At 47.6% G+C, this 25,873-nt stretch overlaps 1 protein-coding gene across 1 annotated transcript; it reads left to right on the top strand.

The window, feature by feature from the left end:
* The first annotated feature begins 462 nt into the window (after nt 1–462).
* Nucleotides 463–25,816, top strand: LOC135401199 (C-1-tetrahydrofolate synthase, cytoplasmic-like). The gene is made up of 14 exons (XM_064633460.1): nt 463–641; nt 2,691–2,775; nt 2,946–3,059; nt 3,155–3,291; nt 3,977–4,077; nt 5,193–5,329; nt 6,964–7,075; nt 7,156–7,325; nt 13,699–14,094; nt 15,057–15,360; nt 15,800–15,876; nt 15,992–16,132; nt 24,605–24,785; nt 24,972–25,816. Exons 1-14 carry the CDS (start codon nt 598–600, stop codon nt 25,781–25,783), a joined length of 2,811 nt encoding a protein of 936 aa, XP_064489530.1. The 5' UTR covers nt 463–597; the 3' UTR covers nt 25,784–25,816.
* Nucleotides 25,817–25,873: the final 57 nt, after the last annotated feature.

The following is a 25,873-nucleotide window of genomic DNA, read 5'->3' as shown; positions in this document are numbered from 1 at the left end:
AGCCCTCGCACCCCCTGACGCCACTGCTCACACCGCAAGTCAGGACAAACACGGATCGGTCGGCGGACAGAGGTATAGTGACCTAGAATAACCTCCTTATTCTAGGTTGCTGTAATAGAGGTCTGCCATCAGATAGGTGGATGCGTATTACGCAGTTTCGGTTTCGAAAACAGCGCGCTGCTCCAAGCTGCGCAGTGGGCAGTGTAGGTCGACTGCGCAGCTCTAACTGCCACCATGACAGTTGTGGGCGAATCGCATAGAATCGTTATGCAAGTAAATCAATTATAATCTGAGGATAATAATTGCCAATGTCAAAAGCTAAGGTTACACTCTCTTCACGTTGCACTTAAGGCTTTGTACGCAATATATTTCCGTGTGCTATGCTAGCCTCCGAATTGCAACGTTGGCTACAAACTTTTGTTCTATGGTTCCATCGAACGCTCCAGGAGGCTCCTTATAGCTATAGCCACGTGATCAGCAATATCACTTTTCGTTCTGAAGTGGTATGCGGAAAACTTGATAAACACAGTTCTACAGAGAGCTTCCACCGTCCCTTCTGCAGTTATCGTCCTTGACAGTGGTGTGAAGAGCGGCAAAATGTCTGGAGAAGCGGTTGTGCTTTCTGGCAAACAAGTTGCCAAGTGAGTGTATTTTCTATGTTGCTAGCCAAGAAAACCGAAACCCACCTGTTGCACTTTGGAAGTTCAACGTATAGCGATGCTAATCGACTCGTATGAGTCGGGACCTGTTACGAGCTCTTCAGATTTCGTCAGTCATAATAGGCCACTCGTTCGGAATTACGGATGCAAAAAAGTACTTCGATCAGTACATTTCTCACAAAAAAAGCGGGGTTATCCAGCTTTCTGTTACCAGTTAGCTGTAGCGTCGGGCTCTGGACGATGTTGCAATCGCTCATTAATGTCCTCTTGAGAACATTTTTTTTAGTAGCCAAATATTCGTCTGGTGCATCGTTCTTTGGCGTTACTTCATCGTACCCTTATTTGCATGACGTGTTGTGGTAGCATCGTTCAAAAAGCGTTAGCTAGGTTACTGTAATCACAGAGAATCACATAGAACTGAAAGAAACTGTGGACACGTTTCACTTTCACAGTTACAAGCATGCCAATTTTAGTGGTGAAGTACAGCAATAAATAAAATATAGCAATACGAATATCAAAACAAATATGTTCAATTTTTCACAAAAAGCAATGTCACGAATTTGAAATAATATCACTTTGCTCTTTTTTCTGGATCTTCATAGCTGCTCCAGCAGAGTACTACAGCGTTATCCAAAAGGGTCATCTTAAGTGAGCCGTCTCCATACAACAACTGCTCTTTCTTGATAAGAAATGACTGATAAGCTTCAGACATCCACTGCGAGAGTGGAGACAGGGCGCCTGATAAAGTTGACTGGGGGTGTCCCACTGACATCAGTGAGTGCAGTGTGCATAAAAATAAAATCTTCGAAAAGGGATGCAAGAGAGAAAGAGACAAAACAAGCGAAACAACAGTCCAAAACCGTTTCCGACCACGGAAATTCCGTACGCCTGGATCACTATGTGACCAGAATTGGGACTTAAGTCACTGGTGGTTAGACACATTGCGAAGCCTCACAAAAAATGTCCGTACTCCATAATAGCACATAGGGGTTAGCACTAATTTGTAATCTTTTTTTTTTTACACACTGCTTCAGTTAAACAATGTGAATAATTTTTATGCAGCTCACTGATAAAAAAAACTTAGAAACCTTACTGAGTTTCATAAGTTTTTTAATGCTCTTCTGGCAAAATGCAAACAGAGCAACATGGTTACCTTTAAACTTTCATTGGTAATGTGCCCGAACTGCCATTGTTGCTGCTGAAGCTGTGTGTCAGGAGAGTAGCTTTTAAGGTGGTAATGATCTCATGGAATGTCCTACTATACACAAAGTTTGTGGCGCTGTTCTTGTTATGGCCCACTCTGTTATTCGTGGTCTGTAGTTAGGGTCTGACTTTATCGGGTGAAATGCCTTTACTAGGTTCAGGAGGAAAAATCGGGTGCTATTTTTGAACCTGTAATTCGGGGTGAAATCAGGTGCGACACAGTCAGGTGTTACCTGGTTGCTTTTTTTTTTCTTTCTGTCCAGCAAGCGGCCCGTAGTTAGAGGTTCACATATTGGTCAAACGTGCATTCCTCGCGATTTATAGTCGCAAGCACGACATGATATAACGTTAAATGTGCTTCACGTATATAGGTTACCGTTGCACTCTGATATTTTCATGATGCATGTGCACAGATTGCTCGTGTACTTGGTACATGATACAACGTATACATGATTGGAATTCGGGGCGAAATCGGGTCTCACCCGAATTGGTCCGAAGGTGATTCGGGAGGGAACAATCAGGCAAAATTATGTTTAACCCGAGAAAGTCAGACCCTGGGTATAATCAGGAGGGATCTAGGTTGGGGTCCGAATGTCGATCCCCTCCTCAATTTCTGTCTTCACATAGTGTTTAATTGATCTTAGATCGTGTGTCTAGCATGTTTTTCATGGCTGGACCCCCTCCTCAGAAAAATCCTGGGCCTGCCCCTGTGTATAGTTAAGAATACTGATAAGTGCCAGCACTTGATACAAACTTTTTTTAGGTGCTAGAATAAAACCCTTACTCTCTTACAATCAGTAATTCCTGGTAATGCTGTTTCTCATGCAGAGAAATCAGAGAGAAGTTAGCAGCGGACGTCCAGGAACTCAAAGAGAAGCACCCACAGTTCAAACCAATGCTGGCTATCGTCCAGGTATTGCTTTTGTGTCACAACTCCTTTAACAGCTATTATTGTAGAAACTGAAAGCCTTTTTATAAAGCTCAGAACACAAAATGCCATGTGTTCTTCCTGTCCTTTGTTTTACATCAAACTCAAGGCAATGTTCACGTCATAAAACGCTTAGTCGCTGTCTGTCTACACAGGTAGGTGGACGGGAAGACTCCAATGTCTACATTCGCATGAAGAGGAAGGCTGCAGAGGAAGTGGGCGTAGAATCTCAGCACGTCAAATTCCCAAGAACCATTACTGAAGAAGAGGTAGATTTTCATAATTACACAATTTTTACATGCACGTGTGATGTCATAGACACTTTATTTTTCCCTTAATTAATTTGAAATGGGAATAATTTCAGCTTGTGAAAGGTGTTCAAGCTCTCAATGACGATCCAAATATTCATGGCATTATAGTGCAGCTTCCTCTTGACTGTGATGCACCAATTGATTCCAACAAGATAACAAACACTGTGTCACCTGACAAGGACGTTGATGGGTGAGAACAGTGTTGTTCATGTTTCTTCCATACTTTTGAGGCAACATAACTGTTGCAAGTCGCCTCAGCCATAGCTGGCAGAATAATAGGGCATACGCAATAGGAGGGCGTACGTTGCTCATAAACTTTGTTACAAAGGACATTGAGAAGGTAACATTTGACGACACAAGCCACTAGAAAGTGTGCACCTTAGCACCAACCTTTGCTTTAGAGGAGCATTTTCCAAATTCACATTAGTGGTTTTTCACATTGATTGGTCATAACTTCAGTTTCATCTTCGGTGTTGCGACCATATGTTACTATTTACCGAGGCTGCCACACGGTCTTCCTTACTAAATTGAATTGAATTTGCATGTGTGCCTTACAGCAATTTTGAGTTTTCATGTCCGTACAGTTTTTCTAGGGTGGATCCCCTCAGATTTTTGAGCACTGTACAAAGAGTTTGGAATATTTCTAGTTTATGGTTTAATATATTGGTTTCAGTCTTAAAGTTTTTTGTTATTCCATGTTTTGCAAAAGTTATTTTGCACCTCTCGAGTGAATTTAGCTGGCACTGTGATGATAAGTAACACAGTAAGCACAGTTTTCCAAATGACAAGAATCACTCGAATAATGAGCGGTGTTCCTTTTTAATTTGAAAAGAAGGAAGGGTGTAATTTAAGAATGAGTGCTTTTTGCATGTCAGCATCCACGAAGTAAATGCTGGTCGGCTTGCACATGGAGAGTTGGAAGGCTTTTTCATCCCATGTACACCACGTGGTTGCCTCGAATTGATCAAGCGTTCAGGTAAGATAAAGCTTAACATATACTGAAAAGAAATTGTGGAAAATGTTTTGCTCTATGGCTCGAATCATAACATGCAGTAAGTTCAAATGTGTGACATGCATCTTTGGCATTGTTTCTAGCAATAGCAATTGGCTAAACATGTAGGCCTGAAATGCTTGAAGGAGAACCAGACGTCGTCAGTAATATTCTGTCACTTAATTAGTATTCAGAACTTATTTGTACTGCGAGGAAGCAGAAATAAGTACTAATTGCCATAATTACAATTACCAGAAGTACACTAATTGTCTTATTAAATTACAAAGGTATTGTAAATTATCAATAAAGGTGAGAGGCCTCCCTTGAAAACTGAATCCTACAAAGGTCCTGTGATGATACCATAATGATCTTAAAAGGGCACTAAAATGCAAAAACAAGTTCACATCAAATTACGTTACACGCCATGTTAATTTCGTACTTGTTATCATATACCGGACTCTTTCTTGCTTCGGCGCTAAGCAGTGAACGTCGTTTGAGCTCGTCCATCTGTGTTTTTAGTCCATGCTGCGCGTGCACGCGCGTGCCACGTCATGGTTGAAAACATAGTGCACGTTGCGAAGTGGACTAGCGTCGCTGTCCGAAGGACATGAAGATAAATGTTGTCAATGGAACATTCGCTAGAACTGTTGCGGGCAAACAATTCAGTGAATCGCTGTTGAAAAATGCATTGCGCATCATGCCACGCATATACGGAACACTACGATCGGACCCGTTCCAAACCCACACGCCCACGATAGGTATGCGCACGCTTCTCCTGCTGTCTCATTGGATGCCGCCAATCTTTGCCTCCTGGGAATTCCACTCGTTGCCGCTCTGTAAAGACGGCTCTGTTTTCATTGTGTTTTTATTCTAAACGGTAGCGTTGTATGAACTAATTTTGCTCGCATTATACTAATTGAAGCACTGACTTTAATTTGCGAGCAAGTTGTTTTTACGTTTTAGTGTCCCTTTAAAAACCATCATGGTATCGCATGCTGCATGGCGTTACTCAGCAAAGCCACGACTTTTGGCATTTTATCGTAGAGCGCCTTTTGACCTCAAGCCTGCTTGCGTTGTTCCTTGCTTTTATCATCTATTAGGAGTGACGATTGCTGGTTCCCGGGCCGTGGTCTTGGGTCGTAGTAAAATTGTAGGATCACCTGTGTCTGCCCTTCTTCTGTGGAACCATGCCACTGTGACCACATGCCATTCCAAAACCAAGGATCTTCCATCAGTGGTATGACATCTACTTCAGTCAATTATGCAAAGCCACCAGGGGGAATATAATTTTCTGTTGTTATTCTGGTGGAATTTGCTTTAAAATTCAGAAGTGGGTCAGTCTGCTAATGAGTCCTTCGCTGCTAAAAGACAAGCCTCAGAGAAGAGTGCAGTATAGACAAGTGATACTTCGTTCTTGGAGTTCCATAATAATATAAATACATACTTAGTTGTACAAATGGCTTTCATGCAAAGCCACCAGGGGGAATATAATTTTCTGTTGTTATTCTGGTGGAATTTGCTTTAAAATTCAGAAGTGGGTCAGTCTGCTAATGAGTCCTTCGCTGCTAAAAGACAAGCCTCAGAGAAGAGTGCAGTATAGACAAGTGATACTTCGTTCTTGGAGTTCCATAATAATATAAATACATACTTAGTTGTACAAATGGCTTTCATGCAAAGCCACCAGGGGGAATATAATTTTCTGTTGTTATTCTGGTGGAATTTGCTTTAAAATTCAGAAGTGGGTCAGTCTGCTAATGAGTCCTTCGCTGCTAAAAGACAAGCCTCAGAGAAGAGTGCAGTATAGACAAGTGATACTTCGTTCTTGGAGTTCCATAATAATATAAATACATACTTAGTTGTACAAATGGCTTTCATGCAAAGCCACCAGGGGGAATATAATTTTCTGTTGTTATTCTGGTGGAATTTGCTTTAAAATTCAGAAGTGGGTCAGTCTGCTAATGAGTCCTTCGCTGCTAAAAGACAAGCCTCAGAGAAGAGTGCAGTATAGACAAGTGATACTTCGTTCTTGGAGTTCCATAATAATATAAATACATACTTAGTTGTACAAATGGCTTTCATGCAAAGCCACCAGGGGGAATATAATTTTCTGTTGTTATTCTGGTGGAATTTGCTTTAAAATTCAGAAGTGGGTCAGTCTGCTAATGAGTCCTTCGCTGCTAAAAGACAAGCCTCAGAGAAGAGTGCAGTATAGACAAGTGATACTTCGTTCTTGGAGTTCCATAATAATATAAATACATACTTAGTTGTACAAATGGCTTTTATGCAAAGCCACCAGGGGGAATATAATTTTCTGTTGTTATTCTGGTGGAATTTGCTTTAAAATTCAGAAGTGGGTCAGTCTGCTAATGAGTCCTTCGCTGCTAAAAGACAAGCCTCACAGAAGAGTGCAGTATAGACAAGTGATACTTCATTCTTGGAGTTCCATAATAATATAAATACATACTTAGTTGTACAAATTGCTTAGATCTGTAGCTTTTCCTTTGCTCCGCTAACCTAATTTGACTGTGATAGATGCCTGACATGGAGGTAGACATATAACAGAGTTCACGCAACTATGCTATTATAGCGTATATATGCTTTTTGGGACATGGCCTAAGTGCCTGACATTGAGCCACGCGTATCATGTTTCCATGTGATCTTATGTGTGGTTCTGCATCACATCTTTAAACAGTGTTAAAACAGTTTTAACCCACTCTCTACAAAACTTTCTCACATATTTGCAAGTTTGAAGTTCTTCCATTTAATATGTTGCTTGTAAGCAAGATCATGTTAAGTTGAACCTGACCTAGTTCACACTGTCAAATATTTTCCATATTAAACGACTCTTGTATGGCCATTTAATCGTTACAGTGTCGGGAAGCTGACATTCTGGTGGTTGCTATCGGTCGTCCGCGCATGGTGAAGGCAGACTGGGTGAAGCCAGGTGCCGTAGTGATCGACTGCGGCATCAATGCCATACCAGGTGTGTGCTACATGGCACCTTGCACCGTTGTCGGGTAACGTAAGGTACATAGCAGTCTAGCAAGACACAGTAAATTTCAGATTCCACACGTGCGTCCGGCAGCCGGTTGGTGGGAGACGTAGACTTTGACCAAGTCAAAAAGGTGGCGTCATACATAACTCCAGTACCAGAGGGTGTTGGCCCCATGACTGTGGCAATGCTCATCAGCAACACGGTGGACTCCGCCAAGCGCTGCCTGCGGGAGAGCTTGGTAGGTCATGTTTCTCACAGTCTGTGCTATATTACATGTAATACGATCCTCATGGAATTTTGCTTGATTTTCAGAAATAGAAGTCTAGCCGATACAAATGGCAAGGCCACACTATAAACTTGTGCCTTTATTATACTTTTCTAATAAACTAGTTTTCCTACAGAAGGCTGCTGCTGTTTATGCAAGGTCGTGATAGAATACTGACGTGAAGCGTCTAGGTTAAACAGCACTGAGCGGTTTCGGTTACAGTTATAAACTGTAGGGGGACATGAACTAGACAGCATTCGGATGCGTGGACTACCGGTGCCTCAGTCCGTCGAACAATTTTCACAACGGGCCTCGGCACCACCTCTTGACCACTCTGGAGGCTCGTCGCTGAAGGTACGGTTCTTGCTTCCTCCGAGGATTGGGAAGGCGGTTCTCCCACCTCGTACTGGTCGCAGTACGCTGAGGTCGCTACCACTGCGTCGTGCCACATCACAATGACTGTTTACCTCCTGAGGCACCCACACTTACTATTTGCGAGACATTCACAAATTGTACGGTTTAGTTATCAAACAGCTAGGTACATTTTGTGTCTTCACACTAGCGGTCCTGAAATCCGTCGAGCTTTCCGCTTTTCATGCCCTGAAAAAAATGCCTTCCTCGCTGATGACATCCCTGAGAATCTTCACTATGAAGGTGCCAAATGCACACTTCTCATAACGTCATTCCAACTGTTTTTAACCTGATCCTTTTAGTGGATGATGCAGAAGACACTTTTTCAAATGCAGCAGAAAAGCGAAACAGTTTAACCACCAGGGGCGTATCCAAGATTTTTCTGAAGGGGGGAAAGGGGGGGGGGGGGGTCAGCTGGTCAGATTTCCTGCTCAGACCACCTGAGCTGGTCTCCCGTGGTTAGCGGGAACCAATTCAAACCCGCAAGAACCATTCAGAACCAGCATGATCCCTAACTGGTTCCAGCTTGTGATTTTCGACGAGGTCTCCTCGCCCGACAATGTCGTTCGTGAGGATACCCGACGCTGTGCACAGACGAAGAGGAAGAGTCAGTACAAAACGAACGCAATCAAGCAAGCCACATATAAAAAAATCAATGTTTTAGTCAATTGTTCATTTGGGTTAACATTTGTAGTCACTCCTTGATCGCTATGCCTCTATGAAACAGCTGTCCTCTCCCCTGGCTTCTACACACCCCGAGCATTCACCAACTAAAATACAGTATTTAAGATGGAGTAACTTGAGTAGAGTATTGAAGTGGCGCACAAGTCCGGCTCGAACCGTGTTTCTAACCACCTTTCCCTCTAATAAAAGTATATGCCCCCCCCCCACCGTGTTTCTAGACACCAAAGCAGAAGGAAGCCTGATGTGCCCACAGGTTTTTTAAACATTCCAGTCACGCCCAGCCAGCTTGCTTTGTTCTACCTTAGGAATCCCCCTCATGTGGCCTAGGCCTATGTTCTCCTAGGCCATCTTTCGGCCATGTAACGCAATCTGTGCTGACCTGGCATGCGTCCCCCTCTCCCCCTCTCAAGAATATAGGTTTACAGCTTCACAAGTTCAAAACTAACAAGGTCTGGCTTGAGCCACCGAAGAGAGGCCAGGGAGCCGTCACAGGCAGAACACGCGGCTTCCAGCTTGACCAAAAATGGAGTGGTCCCTGACGCTGCGCGGCAGAACGAGCAAAGCAAACGTCAAGAATGGCACTTGGCCAGGGTGAGTGCCGTAAAAGGGTGAAATATCCTCTTGGGGTCTTCGCCCAGCAGTGGACGGGGCTGCGTTGCCAATTTGTTGCCGGAAACCCACGACACGGGGTCGATCCTCCGGAACGACGATACATGTCGCCACGGACCGCTGAGTGCGGCGTGCAGGAGCACTGGGACCGAGTAAGATGGGAGGACCCACCGGATCCTGAGTGTGTCCAGGGAGGGAAGAAAAACAAACGGTGAGGGTGCAATCCCTAGCCATGTGGCATGGGAAGGCCTTCTGTACTCGTGATTATTCTATCATTTTAAAGGGGCACTGAGCCCCCCAATTACTTATATATATATATATATATATATATATTTTTTTTTTTTTTTTTTTTGGGGGGGGGGGGGGCTGTGCCGTTATGCCAGGAGTAAAATGCTCTCCTGGCGAAAGAACGACGGGCGCAGGTGACCTGGAGCGCGCGCGCGAGGCCTGTTCCGCACACCTTTGAAATATCCTCCGCTCTTGAAAAGAGTGCGTCGGAGAATGAGGGAACGTCGTGACGTAGGCTAGCTTTTCCCCTGGCATGTGACTCGTGACATTAGGCCGGTGTAGCGCAAGCAGGTACGAACAAAGAAATAAGAAAGAAAGGTACGGGGATTTTTCGACGTCACGCGAGGATCGTGTCGGCCGTCCGCCGCTGTTTTTGTAAATTTGATTGCGCGGCGGCAACACACCGCACAGCAAAAATATTTTGCATGGTGACTCCAGATGGACAGCTTGACGAATGAGACAGGGTTTCGAGCTATATTAAGTGTCACCTCATTGCTCCTTTAAATCTTCGAAAGATGTGTATCAGTGATATGTATCAACAATGGCTCACTTACATGCTTTTTTTTTTTAGGTGATGAAATTTGATTTCGGTATTGATTAGGTATGGCGATGGGTGGGCGGCCTGAACTGCGTGGGACTAGACACTAGAGCACTTCACGGGCCAGCCTTCGGGCGTTCATTTACCGGCCCGACACGGCCCGTACCCGGAACCACGAAGTCTTACACGACCCTTGCCCGACCAGGCTACCGAAAACAACAGGCTCAATCCATACGGTAGGGACCTATAATACGGTTATATTACACATACCTGGAACGCGCAAGCGCACCCTTTGATGCGGTTTGTCCAGTTGGGCCTTGTAGCAACACGTTGGTGGCGAGTCTCGCGCGCCTGTCTGCGGTGCATGCCGCAGCGAGGGCATGATCCTCAACAAGGCGAAGTCGAGAATAACGCGACGCTTACGTTGTAGCGTTTTAGAAGGAAGTCTGAGGAAGGGCCTATAGGCACGTATAGTTGCTTTGCTTCCAAAACGGATGTTGAGGATTAAAAAATGTGAAAGAATGGCTCACAAAAGCTCGACTCGACTCAGGCCCGAGAGCCCTCCGACTGAACCCGAGCCCGCAGTCAAAATGACTACAAGGCACGATTTCGGCCAACGTGTCGGGCCAAGCTCGCGTTTTCGGGGGGAAGAGCGTGAAACCCCCTCGCCTCCCTGGAGACGGACGCTGCGGACTGTGCGGGTTGTTCAGATGTAATATTATGACATGAAAGAAAGCATGACGACCTACGAATGAAGAGTGCACAATTTTCGCACGTGACCCAGACGCTCCGGGGAGGGGGCACGGCCCCCCGGGTACGCTGATACAGCCCGGCCCTTTGCAGTGCTCTACTACACACTACCCGTTCTAAATCGATGCGTGATATTATAGGACTCGAGTAATTTTGCACGCGGAGATAAAATGAGGCTGGCATATACGTGTAAGTTGAGCGCTATATTATGTAGGCGGAAGCCTGTCACTGCTGTCGTGTGGCAAAAAGCCGGACGCGGAACTGCCAGTGTGGGAGGGGCACGGCATACCCGCGGCTTTCTGCCACTGTGGGTGGTAGATTGATGTCGGGACCCATATATGCCAGCCCGACTGAGACCCGAAGGAGTCAGCCTGCGCAATCAGTCGTAGAACCGCGCCTCCGTCTGGAACGCAGAAAAGCCGTGCTCTTGGACTGCTCTTTGAGAAACGCATGCTACGTATTTCTGCAAGCACGTTTCTGTCCTCAGCTTTTTCATGACCGCCATCGGCGCCAGCAACGTTTCCTAAGGACAACCGTTTGTGTGGCGTTTCTCACGCTACCCCCATTCCTGGCGCCCTCCAGTTGGGGCTGAAAAGAAGCAGCCTTATGCGCCAATTGCTTGTCATCTTTCACAGGCAACTACACCGCACCAGTGGCATGGCCGAGCGGGTTAAGGCATCCCGCTCCTGGTGGTAGCCAGAGTCATGCTGAAGACTGGGAGGTGGTGGGTTCGAATCTTACCACCGGCTGTGCTGTCTGAGGTTTTCCCGAATACTTTCCAGACGAATGTCGGCACCAGTGGCGTCGCTAGGGTACGCGTCACCCGGTGCGGGAGCTCTTTGCGTCACCCCCCACCCCACCCCATTCCCCCATTAACGAATACCTTTCCGTACTAGGCGATTCGCGATAAATAAACGTATTACACAACACTCAGAAAAAAAAAAAAAAATGTGCCTCGCAGAAGGCTGTTCACGTTGTTTTTGGCGTCATCGTGCCGCAGAGAACGGGAGGAAGCGGCAGTATTGGTGCGGCGCGTCACCCCTTCCGTCGCTTCACCCGCTGCGGACCGCACCCCCCGCACCCCCCCTAGTGACGCCACTGGTCGGCACAGTTCCCTCTGAAGTCGGCCCAGGACGCATACTAAGCCCCCTGTCCCCCACTCCTTCCTGCTGTCCTCTCTCCATCCGTCCACATCTGTACGCCGCTCATAGCCACAGTTGCTTCGCGGCGCTAACACGGGATAAAAAAATAAGCTACACCGCGTTTCCGTTCGGCGCCATTGTTTCACTGAGGCTTCCGGTCTAATTGAGACTGCGTAAACAAGGTACGGCAGGCAGTTATAAGACGTAATAAGAAGAGCGCGTTGGCTATCTTATCGTGTTACCCTGCGAGACCTCGGGCGAATCCTTATACTTATCAGCGGCAGAAAGACGCGGCCTACTCTGTTTGTGCTGTTCCCTAACACAGACAACACTTGGTTGGAGAGACTCCCTGTTGTCTTACACAACATTACGCCGAATGGTACGTGCATTTTTCATGATGACTTTAACGTGGAGAGCAACCACAGTCTTCGAATGCATGCAGTTGATTTAAGGATGCGCCGAGTACCAAATGAGGAGGGGTCTAGAAGCCGATTCAGCAAGGAAAATGAAGAGCGTGCGCTAACCAGAAAATAATATGAAGCGATGCCACAGCATCATCTAAAAGGAAACACTGATCACCGCGTCCGAAAGTAATGCAATTACAAAAATTAAAAATTGGCTGCATCGTTGCGCATTGTGGCAAACGTGTTTGTGGGCCATCGATTGTTTTTTCGTTTTTTTTTTTGAAATTTCTTGAAAGCACAGTCTAGGAATCACGTGGTGCCACGTGACCTAAGAACCCTCGAGAAAAAGCAGAAAGGGTGTGTGCAGAGAGAGAGAGAGAGAACGCACCGGGGTCACAGTAGGAGGGCATAACGTGGGATGTTGGGGTGTTCGTGCAAGTACGAGAGGAAATTTCCAAAACAAACGCTGCTGCTTCATTCGGCCCGCAGTAAGACGCCTATGACGCATCCCCATGTTTCCCCATGTCACGTGGCTGCAAAGGCCCTCGAAGGCTGGCCGTGACGTCATGTGCACAAGCCACTACCATTTACAAATTACGTGCTTTGCGGGAATCATCAGTTACGCGGGAGTTCAGCGAATTAAGTTAATTTGTCTTCTGGATTAAAACCAAACAGATATACCTTTGCTGCCCGACGCGACGTAAGACACAAAAGACGAGACAGACGATGTCGCATATAAGATATACCTTTTCATTCTCGCGTGATATAACACGTGTTTTCAGTGTTGTGCGGCTTCTGAACGTGATTCACAAGGAAGTGTATCTGTGAACAGTGACATAAAAAATAAATTAAGAAAATGAAATTCTGATATTTCCACTTTTCTTCGTCTCGTTCCATCTTCGCGGATATTTGACGTGAGCTAACTTTACTAATTTTGGCTTTAGAATTTTTATGCAGGACTTCATAGTCCAGCAAAAATAGCCAGCATTGCTTGCTTGTGCGTTGGTATAGTGAAGTACCCAGAAGTGGTTTGCAGTCGCCAAGTAAAGCACCTTGCTTTCTTTTTTGTGTGTTCGAAAATATATGGAGCATGGTATTGGTTCGGAGAGGTAAAAAAAAAAAAAAGAAGAAAAGGGCAAACCGCGTTAAAAACGAGAAGTATTCAGTTTTGCTCTACATTACAGTGGGAAGTACGAAGCTTCGTGTTACACATTCAAACTGATCCCTATTACCTGATCCAATTTACTTCAAGTAGAGGAAAGAAATGCTTGAATGCAAAATTGCACATAACAGGGGTGTTCTTTTGTGTACCGCCGCACACCCGAAAGTATATTCGGCAGCTCTGTGCACGGAAACCTCTCACGCATACAAGCGCGTTCTCCCAAGCCAGGCAAAACCAGTCGGCACTTCATTAAAATTCGCAACAGCAAACTGCGCTCTTGAGTATCTGCCAGGGGCCTCCGCCCTGTGCTGCTACGCAGACATGTTTCCTCGTGAGTTTTTGTTTACATCTTGCGCAGGCGACTATATCACCGTGGAGGATGCGGTATCTGCCGTTGAGACGCCAAACTCCCGTCCCATCGGATTTGGAGATTGCCTCAGCCCAGGTTCCCAAATGTATCGACGAACTGGCTTTCGAGATCGGCTTGACGAGGGAAGAGTACGAGCCCTATGGCCGAACGAAGGCAAAAGTCTTGCTGAGGACACTGGAACGACCGGGATCCAATGGGAAGTACGTTCTCGTCACCGGCATAACGCCCACACCTTTAGGTGAAGGGAAGAGTACTACGAGTGTTGGTTTGTGCCAGGCACTTGCAGCTCACTTGAACCGCAACACCTTTGCCTGCCTGAGACAACCTTCTCAGGGACCCACTTTCGGCATCAAGGGTGGCGCTGCAGGCGGTGGGTATTCGCAGGTAATAACTCCTTTGGTATTATTGATACAACTGCAACAATTGAACGAGGAATGATGACGTCCTGGGGTGCCCACCCTTAGGCAGCAAGACCCTAGACCCCATTTCGTACCACCCCTAGCATTTTGTGTCGGTATACGTACATGATTTGATGAGTTAGCATGACACGCAGTGTGGCATGGCATAGCCTTCGAGTGCGTTCAGTAGACCTGCGGCTGTTAGAAAAGTCACGAGTGATCGAAGATCGAACATCGCCGAGGTCCAAGAACCTCGGATATGCACAACGCGGTCTGGTGTCGATGGCTTCTATAGTTAATGCATAGAGATGTGTTGTCCCCCCGTGTATCTCTGGCAAGTCGTGAGTATGGGCTCGATAATAGTTGGTTGGGTTGGTAATAGTTGGGACAGTGCAGGTTGTGCGCCAATGGACACGCTTCCTCAGTGTGGCTTAGGCGTTTCGCGCTCACGGGCTTCGCAGGTTGACTGCACATTTACATTTATGGCCCTGAGCTTTAGGGTAAAACCCGTTTTTACCTCCCACCCGATTTGCATCATCATCATCATCATCAGTCAGGGTAAACCCCCCCCCCAAAAAAAAAAAAAAAAACGAAAACGAACTCTGCAAAGTGCCAATTCAGCCACCAATATGGGCGCTGGAGATCGCTAAATTAACACTGTGTCCATTCGGCACAACTGTTCCGATGTCAATCCATAATGCGAGAAGCGCGCTTTTTTTTACCCGAAAGTCTACTTTTCCACCCGATATTACCCTGTTTTATGGTTCCTGAAATGAAACCCGATATTTACCGCCGATTTAAAAAAAACAAACAAACAAACATAAAACCCGAAAACACAGGGCCCTATATACTTAACTTACTGTCCTATATACTTAACTATACTTGCACTGCCTTCCTTTGAGATCCAAGGATTGACTCCAAGTTTCGTCGGAACACATCGCTTCGCAGGTGATCCCTATGGACGATTTCAACCTGCATCTAACTGGAGACATGCATGCCATATCTGCAGCCAACAACCTACTAGCGGCACAAATCGACACGCGAATTTTCCACGAGGCGACGCAGTCGGACGAAGCTCTATTCACTAGACTCGTGTCTCGTGCTGGAGGACGCAAGGCATTTTCACCGAGCCAGATACGAAGACTTGTAAAGCTGGGCATCGACAAGACGGATCCAGATGCACTGACGTCGGAAGAAAAGAAACGTTTCGCGAGACTCGACATAGACGTCAACACGATTACGTTTAATCGAGGTATACGCCTTTTACTATGCGTTATGGCCATTTGGTTTACAAACTAAATATAACAGGAAAGGAAAGAGATGCATTCTTTTTTGCACCTACGCTCTATTATCATACGTGGTCTTCGCAGTAACAGATAACATACAATAGTTTTGTCGCTCTGTGAGTTCTGTCATGGGTCACGCGTTCTATTAATCATATAATTTACTACATCGTAAAAAGCAAAAACTAAGTTTTTGGTAATGATATTTGGGGAGCTTCATCGCCACCGGCGTGACCTTACCCCATTTCTCGCGAAAATGTAATGATGAGCTGCACAGTGGCGGACTAAATCCCTTATATCGTCCATAATAGTCCTTTTATGCCAGAGCTTTGGTGGGCTGCTTATAGTATAGCTCATTTAGAGACTCTACAAGGTTGGTATGTTCCAGTGCTGTTTCGTATTTTCCAGTGTTGGACACTAGCGATCGATTCTTGAGGAAAATCACGGTGGGGCAAGCCGCCACTGAAAAAGATATGTCCAGACAGGTAATGCCTTCTAACGCGGTCAGACTCAACCAGAATTCCCCTCAAACCGGCTGCCAGCACGACATTCGCTTGATGCCAATGACACGCGTTTTTGTTGCGCCTTCTTGTCTTTCAGACGCAGTTTGACATAACACCAGCCAGTGAGATTATGGCAGTTTTGGCTCTTGCCAAAGATCTGGAGGATCTCCGTGTCCGTCTCCGCCGCATCGTCGTGGCCTCTGATCACCAGGGCAATCCGGTCACCGCAGATGACTTGGTGAGCAATTAGCGGCTCGCTTGCACGCCCTCCCGATAATATGAGTGGGTAATGCCGAAGCTGCGATGGCAGTGGAGCGCATCCAATGCGATGCCATACGATCGGTTGCTTTCATGACATTCGTCTGTGCAGCAAATATCGAAAAGGAAAGCGACAGAAATAAATGATCTCTACGCGAGGATACCACCTAGATTTGAAATGTCAAGCAATTTTTATGTCTCGGTCTTTTGCAGATCGATTGCGCAGTCTTGACAGTCGGTTTCGGAATCCAACCTCCTAGAGCGCGCGAGCGCCGCGACGCGGCCGGCAGTTATGCGATCTGCTATCTATTAGCCGATGATACGTACACAGAGTGCTTTTTTTTTATTATTATTCCAGAGAGATATTGTTTTTATTCGAAACATATTATTTTTTATCCGAAACAGATTGTTTTTATTGGAAACAGATTTTTAAAATTCGAAACATTGTTTTTGTAAGAGCAACGCTGATGCCATTTTGGCATGCGGGTATGCGGCCAGACGGACATCGTGTAGGACAGTGTACGCAACTACTGGACGGCTAATTAGCTAAAACTAATTAATTAACTTTTTATTAGATGCTTTCTGGGAAATGCGAGATAGCAAAATCCGAGCCAGTCGTTATTCAAATCCATCGTCCTTATTAAACACTCTGAGAAGCGAGCGTACCTGGAGAAAGGAAAAAAAAAAAAAAGAAGCCGAATTTCGCCGTACAAATGAGCCGAAACCAGAACTACGCACCGTTCGAGCGCAGAAACGACGCGACCTTCGCCTTATCTGGGTCGGAGAGTGGTCTAACAGATTAGCGCCTACTCCAATCAGCTCGAAAGCTCGTGACCCCCTCACGTGGATTGCCTGTCGCTCTTTCTGTGCTCGAAAAGTGCGTAGTTCTGGCTTCGGCTCATTTGCATAGAAAAATTTGGCAATTTATATCTCAAGGTACGTTCGCTTCTCAGGGTGTTGAATAAGGACGATGTATTTCAATAATGTCTATGGTTCCAGTTCTGCTATCTCACATTTGTCAGCAAACATCTAATTATTAAGTTGATTAATAAATTTTAGATAATTACTCGTCCAGTAGTTGCATACGCTGTCCTACAGGAGGTCCTCCTGGCCGGCCACATAACCTGTCTGCCAAGATGGCATCAGCGCTGCCCTCGCAGCTTTTTTTAAATAAAAAATCTGTGTCGAATAATAATAATGATAAAAATACACCCCGTATAATATGTATTGCTACGGCTGTTAGCTGGCTAATTACCGCGGCTAATAGACCTCTACCCGAGAAACGTCACCATGACGTTGGTATAGACAGACTGAAACCGAAACAAATCGGAAGGGGAGGGCTGGGTTCCACGAATGGGCACTTGTTCGTTCGGTGCCTCCTATTGAAAGAAAAGTGGGACCGAAGGTCGCGTCCCTTTCAGGGACCATCAAATAGACCTCTCCCTGTTTGTAAACAAATGACGTCATAGTGTTTGACAGCGCCACCAATCTGGTAGACTTGAACTACGCTCGAAGCTAGGGGCGAACAAGGTTGCGCACGAAAGCCACTGTCTTGAGGGGATTACGATGGTCCCTGAAAGGGACGCGACCTTCGGTCCTACTTTTCTTTCAATAGGAGGCAGCGAAAAAGTGCCAATTCGTGGAACCCAGCCCTCCCCTTCCGATTTGCTTGGGTTTCAGTCTGTCTATACCAACGTCATGGTGACGTTTCTCGGGTAAAGGTTTATTCCCTCAAGATCGTGGCTTTATTCCCTCAAGATCGGGCGCGACCTTGTTCGCCTCTAGCTTCGGGCGTAGTTCAATTATGCCAAATTGGTGGCGCTGTCGAACACTATGACGTCATTTGTTTACAAACAGGGATAGGTCTATACGTATAGCTACGTACACCTAGAAACAGAAGGTCCTGCTCAATGTCTCCTCTCATTCCTTCGCCTCATGCGCGCATAAAGGTGGGATGTCGTCTGCTTCAGCCAATGGCCTCATACGATTTCAAACACATGCTTTTCTGTGGCTGCCAGTGGCTGTGCATACGGCTGATGTCTGCTCGACCCCATAGCTATGGCTGCGAAAGCACGGTCGTAATTGGAGCACTCTTAATGACCACGTCACGTCGTTTAAGCGACCGGACGCACATTCCCGCAGGGCGTCAGTCGTGACGTTGCCCACATACGTGAGGCCGACAACGGCAAGCCCTTTCACCATCACCACCACCACCACCACCGTTTAAGCGACCAGGCTGTCTTCGTCTAGAGTGTTTGTCTAGGCGTTAGTGTTAGGGACTGCATCAGCGCCGTGTATTGAAAGGCCTTTTACTACACGGCACTGGGACTGTATCGTTCTGCTTGGGGGAACAACCAAGATCGGACTTCCTTATTCTCTTTGGGACGGCCGCATTCGTACCAGTCGATTTCGAAACTACACTGTCATTTCGTTCCTTGTGGACCACTGACCGCGGTATCGAAAATCCCAAGCGAAACAGTGGCCTAGTTTGGCTGTTATTCGATGGCACACATGACAAGAGCAGACGCCGGATGTTGAGAGCATCCCGGAATTCCCTCTCTGGAAAAACGACAAAGCCATGAGGGCGCTGTAGTGCCTTGACAGGATTTTCTGTATCGTGCCCAACGTTGAACAGAACAACGACCGAGGCTCTATTTTCGACCCCTTCATACCTCTATATTTTCCCCAGCGTATCTGTTTACAGACATCGTTTTGGATCGACGTGCCTACGTGGCGGTGTGTATCACGTTACTTCGATACCATCCGGGGTATGTGATGGGATATGTTCGGTTATACGAACACTACATCCCCCCTTGCTTTATTAAAGTCCTTCATTCACATGAAGAAGAAGTCTGCAAATCTTGTAGGCGGCTTTCCGCGATTTGCACGTTCGGAACTACGGCTGTTTGGCACTGCTGCTGTGGTTTGGTTGCCGGTTGTGCGTTGGTCCGAGCTCGCATCAAAAGGGCTGGTGCCACCTTCTGTGTTGGCAGGAGGAAAAGCTGCATGGGCAGGGTGCTCCGCTGTTTGCCACTCGTCCGAATCCTGGGAGGGGATTTCAGGAACGCGTTTAAAGAATGAGGCATTCCTGACAATTTTCTTGTTGTCGCGTTCGGCGGTGATCGCTGTTCCCTGGACCCTGATGACTCGGCAGGGTCGAGGGTCATATGAAGACTCACACGACAGTGGCGACTGCCGTTTCAGTAGCACAGTGTCTCCTTGTCGAAGTTCATGGTGCGCTGCATGACGCTGCCTGTCTGCATATGCTTTCATTTGCTCTTTCTTCTCCCGGTCTCTCTTTTCCAGGTTCTCATGGGGTTTCTTTTCTGACATCTCAGCAATTCTTGTTCGAATTTTTCTGCCGAACAGAAGTTCTGCTGGAGAAGTTCTGCTAACGCCAGTCGTGGAGTGTGGCGTTGCTCTGTAGTTCAGGAGATAGTTGCTGATTTCTTCTTTCCAGTTGCTTCCGGAGGCGCCAGCCGCCTTCACGGTCTTCTTGATACTCCTTATAAATCTCTCTGCTACACCGTTTGCTTGCGGCCACAGTGGGGTGGTACGGTGATGACGTATGCCGTTTTGGCTAAGATAGCTTGCGAATTCTTTCGAGAAGAACGGCGGGCCGTTATCTATTTTCAGTACATGTGGGAAGCCGTGTACTGCGAATATATCGTTGAGTTTTGCCGTCACCGCTGTGGTAGTCAGTGAAGACAACGTCGCAAAGATGGGGAATCGTGAGTACTCGTCCACGACCACCAGCAGGTAGCTGTTTCCCTGCAAGGGTCCTGCAAAGTCTGATGCAAGTGATTGCCATGGCCCATCGGATAGTGGAGCCATCATCAGGGGCGAAACCCAATTCTCCTCGACAGTTGTTTGACAGGCTGCGCAGCTCTTGATCACGGCCTCCGTCTTCTGGTCTATGCCTGGAAACCACACTTTCTCTCGTATCAGCTGTTTAGTCTTCACCAGACCTTGGTGTCCCTGGTGGGCAAGGTGGATGACCTGCATTTGGGCTTTCTCGGGGATCACCAGACGAGTTCCTCTCAGGACTATGTTGCTGTCAGGGACAGTTAGCTCATCCTTGATTTGGGCAAAAGGTTTTAGCTTTTCATCTTTCCACAGGCGTTCACGAGACTTTCGATCAGCTGCCCGTAGATCAAACTGTTCATCTGCGCATCGTTTTTGTATGCATCTTCGATGTCGTGCACGGTTAGTGCGTTTGGCGTGGCTGCCTTCGTCACAAAGGAGATGTATTCTTTAACTGCGTCTGTTTCTCGGAAAGGCTTGATTTCTTGCGGTGAGGGAGGCGGATGCCTGCACAAAAAATCCGCATGATTGTCCTTTCCCGGGATGTGCTGGATCTCGAACAGGTAGTGTTGTAGTCGGAGGCTTAAACGTCCTAGTCTTGCTGACACTTGCTTTTGCACTGGGGAGTTGCACTGCTTTACTGTGAAGTGTCCCCCAGCGAGGTATACTCGGAAGTGTTCGATAGCCGACACAATTGCAAGCATTTCTTTGTCAATCTGAGGATATCGCTTCTCAGTCGGGGTTAGTGCTCTGCTGTAGTACCCCAAGATACTGGGTATCTTGTCCCTTTTTCTTTCTTGGACCAAAACGCCGGCTAATCCAACAGGTCCAGCATCGGTGAGGAGATATGTGTCGTTGCTGTCGTAAAAGTACGCCAGAGTGTGTGCTTGGGACATGGCCTCCTTCACTTTGTCAAGTGCCTCTTGGTGTTTTGTTGTCCAGGAGAATTCGGCGTCCCTGTGTGTCAGGCTTCTTAGGGGCTCTACGGGTTCGGCCAGGCGAGGGATGAATCTGCCGAAGTAGTTAACAATTCCGAGAAGGCTCTTGACATCGGTCGGGTTTCTCGGCGCTGTTATTTCAGCTACTGCTGCTACTTTGTCTGGGTCTGCACTCACTCCCTCGGCCGAAAACACGTGTCCGAAGAATTTGAGGACTCGAGCACCGACGACACATTTTTTCTTGTTGAGTGTGATTCCTGCATCTTCAAGACGTTTCAGCATTAAGCGCAGACGGCGGTCGTGCTCTTGGATTGTGCGCCCTGACACTAGGATGTCGTCGCTTACGTTGATGATGCCATCTTCATCTGGCAGGACTTGTCTGATTGCGTCCTGGAATATTTCTGCTGCGGCATTCACACCAAAGAGTAATCGTTTATATCTTCTGAGACCGCAGTGTGTGGCGAAGGTGGTTATGTCTCTTGACTCTTTGTTTAATTCAAGCTGGTGGTAGCCCTCATTGAGGTCAAGCTTCGAGAAGTATGCAGCTCCGTTGAGTATGTTTACTATGTCTTCTGCGGCAGGCATGACATGACGAACGCGCGTGATTGCTGTGTTGGGTTATCGCATGTCGATGCACATTCTCACCGCTCCGTCGTTCCGAGGCTTGGGAACTAGGACGACAGGGGAAACCCATGGTGTCGGTCCCGTCACTGGCTCGATGATGTCGAGTTCCTCCAGCAGTGACAGCTCGGCTTATAGCGCTTTTCTTAACCGAAAGGGAATCCACAGGTGCTGACGGGCGACGGGCTGCACGTCTTTCGAAATCTCTAGTTTCACTTAGAAGTCCTTGAGCTTAACGAGTCCATCAAACAGCTTTGGAAATTCCTTTACGGCGTCGACGGAAGACTTCTCGGCAATGTTCTGCACAACGCTGACGAGTTGTAGTTCTGTGGCTGTCTGGTAGCTCAAAAGGATGTCTGTGACCCTTTTACAACGTACACTGGTGCTCTCGTTTTCGTTTCTCGGGCACTGAACTCAGCAATGAATGTTCCCAGCACAGGTATCTCTTGGGTAACACCGTACGGTACGAGACGCGTTGCTGTAGCGTCTAACGGTGTTCGGAGCTGTTCACGCCAGGTTTGCTCTCCTACAACGTTGACCCCAGCTCCAGTGTCCAGGTAAAAGTCTATTGACGCATCGTTAACCTTGACGGTGACAACAGGAAGCTTGCTCGTGTTGGTTCGCACATGAAACAGTGACTCATCTGAGCACGGGGCTTGCTGAGGGTCTGCTGTGGAGGTCGATGCAGACAGGGATCGCACTGTTTCCTTTGTCTCTCTAGGGCTTCTGCACCATTTAGCGAAGTGGTTTTTCTTCTGACACTTATGACAGGTCTGTCCCCAGGCTGGGCAGTTTGTCTTGCCACCTTCGTGGGGCCAGGCCCTTCCACATGCTCAGCACTTCTCTGTTTGGGTGTCTTCATTATGGTTTTGTTTCGGACGATTTCGTTGGTGATTTTTCTTCGGAGACGGACCCTCATGCGGCTGCTTCTTTGGTGTGACCTTCTGCATAGGTTGGGCTGCCGTTGGGCTCTCTATGCTGCTAGCTTGCACTTCGGAGATCTCGATGCTGCGTCCCGTGCTAAGAAGTTTCTCCAGCGTGATGTCCGTCTCGTGAAGTGCAGCCCTGCGCACAGTTTCTGCGACGATGTGCCTTCTATGATCTGCGAGACTATCTCGTCCTCAGTGGCGGTGAACTCACACGTTGCACCCAATCTTCTGAGTCGGACTTGGAACTGGTCCAACGTCTCTCCAGGCTCTTGTCTGGCCCGTCGAAACACGTGTCGCTCGAAAACTATTCTTCTTAGTGGCGAGGTGCTCTGTCAGGCATTTGACGGCCGTCTTGTAATCCGTTCCCGTGTAACAATAGCGTGTAGCAATAGGAATATGTCATACACTGCTTCGCCGGCATAATGGAGCAGCATTGCGTGCTTGCGCTCTGCATCTTTGACATCGGCCGCCAAAATGAAGTTCTCGAATCGAGCTAACCACTTGGTCCAACGCTGAGCGAGCGAGGACACTTCTGAATGCGGGTCGAACGGTGGAAGGGCTGGTAGGGAGCTCGTCATATCGCTTACTTAACGAGGCTCCGCGGCGTCTATCGAACCTGCTACTTGGCTTTGGTGTCCTGTTGCTTCGGACATGGGCTTCCCCGACGGTGGATTAAGATCCCATCCTCGTCGCCATTTTTTTTTGTGTCTTGACAACATTTTCTGTATCGTGTCCAACGTTGAACAGAACAACGACCGAGGCTCCTTTCCGTCCGTACACCTCTACAATTTCCTCAGCGTATCTGTTTACAGACATCGTGTTGGATCGACGCGCCTACGTGGCGGTGTGTATCACGTTACTTCGATGTCATCCGGGTATGTGATATTATCTGTTCGATTATACGAATACTGCAGGCGCGACCTTGAGAGATGAAATGCCGCGGGTGATGCGCGTTTACATGAAGGCGACAGAGGTCGACCTAGCCAGATAGGTCGACCTCCCTTCTTCATGTAAACCGGCCTACGTCGACTGAAAAGGGAGGTCCACACAGAGGAGGGAGGTCGCTAAAAGGGGGTAGTTCAGTCGACAATGGTCGACTTCCCTATGTCATGTAAACCGATTCAGTCGGCCTAGCGATCGGTGTCCGTTACGTCATCAGCGAGCCCTTCCCATATTGCCCGCGAAATTCCGGATTCTCGGAGGAAAGTAAGCATGGCGACGGAAGCAAGCGATGTTCCCGCTACCCCTTCGAACCCACCGCGATGCGTATGGACCGACGAAAGCACTAAATTAATGTTGTTCGTTATTCGGGAATTGGACATCGCATCGCAGCTGGATTCAAAGCGACAGCGTAACCAAGCTCTGTTTCAGACTGCGGAACAAAAAATGGCAGAGGAGACTCCGCGAAAAGCCTGTAAAATGCGTTATAAGACACTTCGTAAATAAATATACTGCGACAATAAAATATATTTACTTCCGAGATTATTCCTACCGCCGGCTGTGCTGTCTGAGGTTTTCCCTGGGTTTTCCGAAGACTTTCCAGACGAATTTCGGCACAGTTCCTCCTGAAGTCGACCCAGGACGCATAGTAACCCCACTGTCCCCCACTCCTTCCTGCTGTCCTCTCTCCATCTGTCCATGTCTGTACGCCGCTCATAGCCACAGTTGCTTCGCGGCGCTAACACGATGTAAAAAATAAATAAAAGTAAAACTTCCGAGATAACGTTTTAACGACGTGGCGGTGCTGCTGCTGGCGAGTAAGGTCGACTGAATTTCGGGAGCGCTAAGGCGCCTTATCTAGTTGCCATGGAAACCGTGGACGGTGGACGCTCCCGATCAGTCGACCGGGGACTTCAGTCAACGTTCGCGCCCATGTAAACGCAGTTAGTGTTACGGGGCGTCTGGAGAGCGCCTTTCCTCCTCTGAACGACTCGCAGTGACGTCACGCTGTAGGTGCTTCTGCGGCTACTGGAGCAGCGCTGATTCGAAAAATTCGTTAATTTAATATACAAGCGCTTTTCGGGGGAAAAAAAAGCCAGGTAGATATCCGCCGATGCTGGTCGTAGTGGTATCGATTTCATAGATGGGTTCCTGGATGCGACCGTTCCTTTAACAATCCAACAAAGTGCTAATGCTTACTACAGCTGCAAACCTCTATAGGGAGCTGGCGGAGCGATGTTGGTCCTCTTGAAAGACGCCATCTGCCCCACGCTGATGCAGACACTGGAGGGCACTCCCGTGTTCGTGCACTGTGGACCTTTCGCGAATATCGCTCACGGCAACTCTTCCATCATCGCGGATCGCATGGCCCTGAAACTCGTCGGTCCAGATGGATTTGTAGGTAAGGAATTGTCACGAAACTCCAGCGGAAGCACAGCACCCTATTTTAATGATTGGAGTCAGCATAAAGGGGAAGGGGGGATATGTTTAATGCTGATAAAGAAAACGAAGGGGTTTATGGGAAGAAAGCATGCGTATCGATATCCACCGTTATATCATGGTACGTTTACAACTTGGTCTTTCGCAGTGACGGAAGCTGGTTTCGGCGCTGACAACGGAATGGAAAAGTTCTTCAACATCAAATGCCGCTACTCTGGGCTAGCACCAAATGCCGTCGTCATTGTCTCAACAATCCGGGCACTCAAGATGCACGGTGGAGGCCCGACGGTGTCGTTAGGATCTCCCCTACCTGCGGAGTACACCCGCGAGAACTTGGACTTAGTGCAGAAGGGTTTCTGCAACCTCGCGCGTCACGTCACGAACGCTCGAAAGTTCGGTGTACCGGTGATCGTAGCCGTGAACGGGTTTGCCACGGACTCGCCGGCCGAACTCGACCTGGTGCGTCGCCTCAGTTTGGAGCACGGCGCAGAAGACGCTGTCGTCTGCAGCCACTGGGCCCTCGGTGGCGAAGGTGCGGTGGATCTCGCTCGCGCTGTCATACGAGCTACAGAAGCGCCATCCAACTTCTCCTTCCTGTACGACCTTTCTCTGGGCATAGAGAAGAAAATAGAGACCATAGCACGTGAGATCTACGGTGCATGCAGAGTGGAGCTGACCGCGAAAGCGAGGGAAGATATGGAAAGATATGAAAAGCAAGGTTTCGGCGATCTGCCCATCTGTATCGCCAAAACTCAGTTGTCGCTTTCTCACGACCCCAATTTGAAAGGGGCTCCGGAAGGGTTCGTTTTCCCTGTGCGTTCTATAAGGGGAAGTATAGGCGCGGGATTTCTGTACCCACTAGCTGGGGATATCATGACTATGCCTGGCCTACCAACGCGTCCTGCTCTGTACGATATTGATCTGGACCCGGAGACTGGGAACGTTGTCGGCCTTTTCTGAACAGGTGCAATAAATATTTAATTTTTACAGGGAGCAACCAGGACATACTCAATTATTAATTTTGCTTAGGGAAGTGCCTCTTATATATGT

Source organism: Ornithodoros turicata, chromosome 7 (genome assembly GCF_037126465.1).
Source record: "Ornithodoros turicata isolate Travis chromosome 7, ASM3712646v1, whole genome shotgun sequence".
NCBI classification, from domain to species: Eukaryota; Metazoa; Arthropoda; class Arachnida; order Ixodida; family Argasidae; genus Ornithodoros; species Ornithodoros turicata.
The sequence above is the reverse complement of the archived record's forward strand: the minus strand, read 5'-3'. Positions and strand labels throughout refer to the sequence as shown.

What these genes read in the sequence shown, in the direction of transcription:
- LOC135401199 (XM_064633460.1), top strand. Translation starts at nt 598, where the DNA reads ATGTCTGGAGAAGCGGTTGTGCTTTCTGGCAAACAAGTTGCCAA. An exon ending in GAACCATTACTGAAGAAGAG is followed by an intron (nt 3,060 to 3,154) that starts GTAGATTTTCAT and finishes GAATAATTTCAG; the next exon opens with CTTGTGAAAGGTGTTCAAGC. An exon ending in GCTGCCTGCGGGAGAGCTTG is followed by an intron (nt 7,326 to 13,698) that starts GTAGGTCATGTT and finishes CATCTTGCGCAG; the next exon opens with GCGACTATATCACCGTGGAG.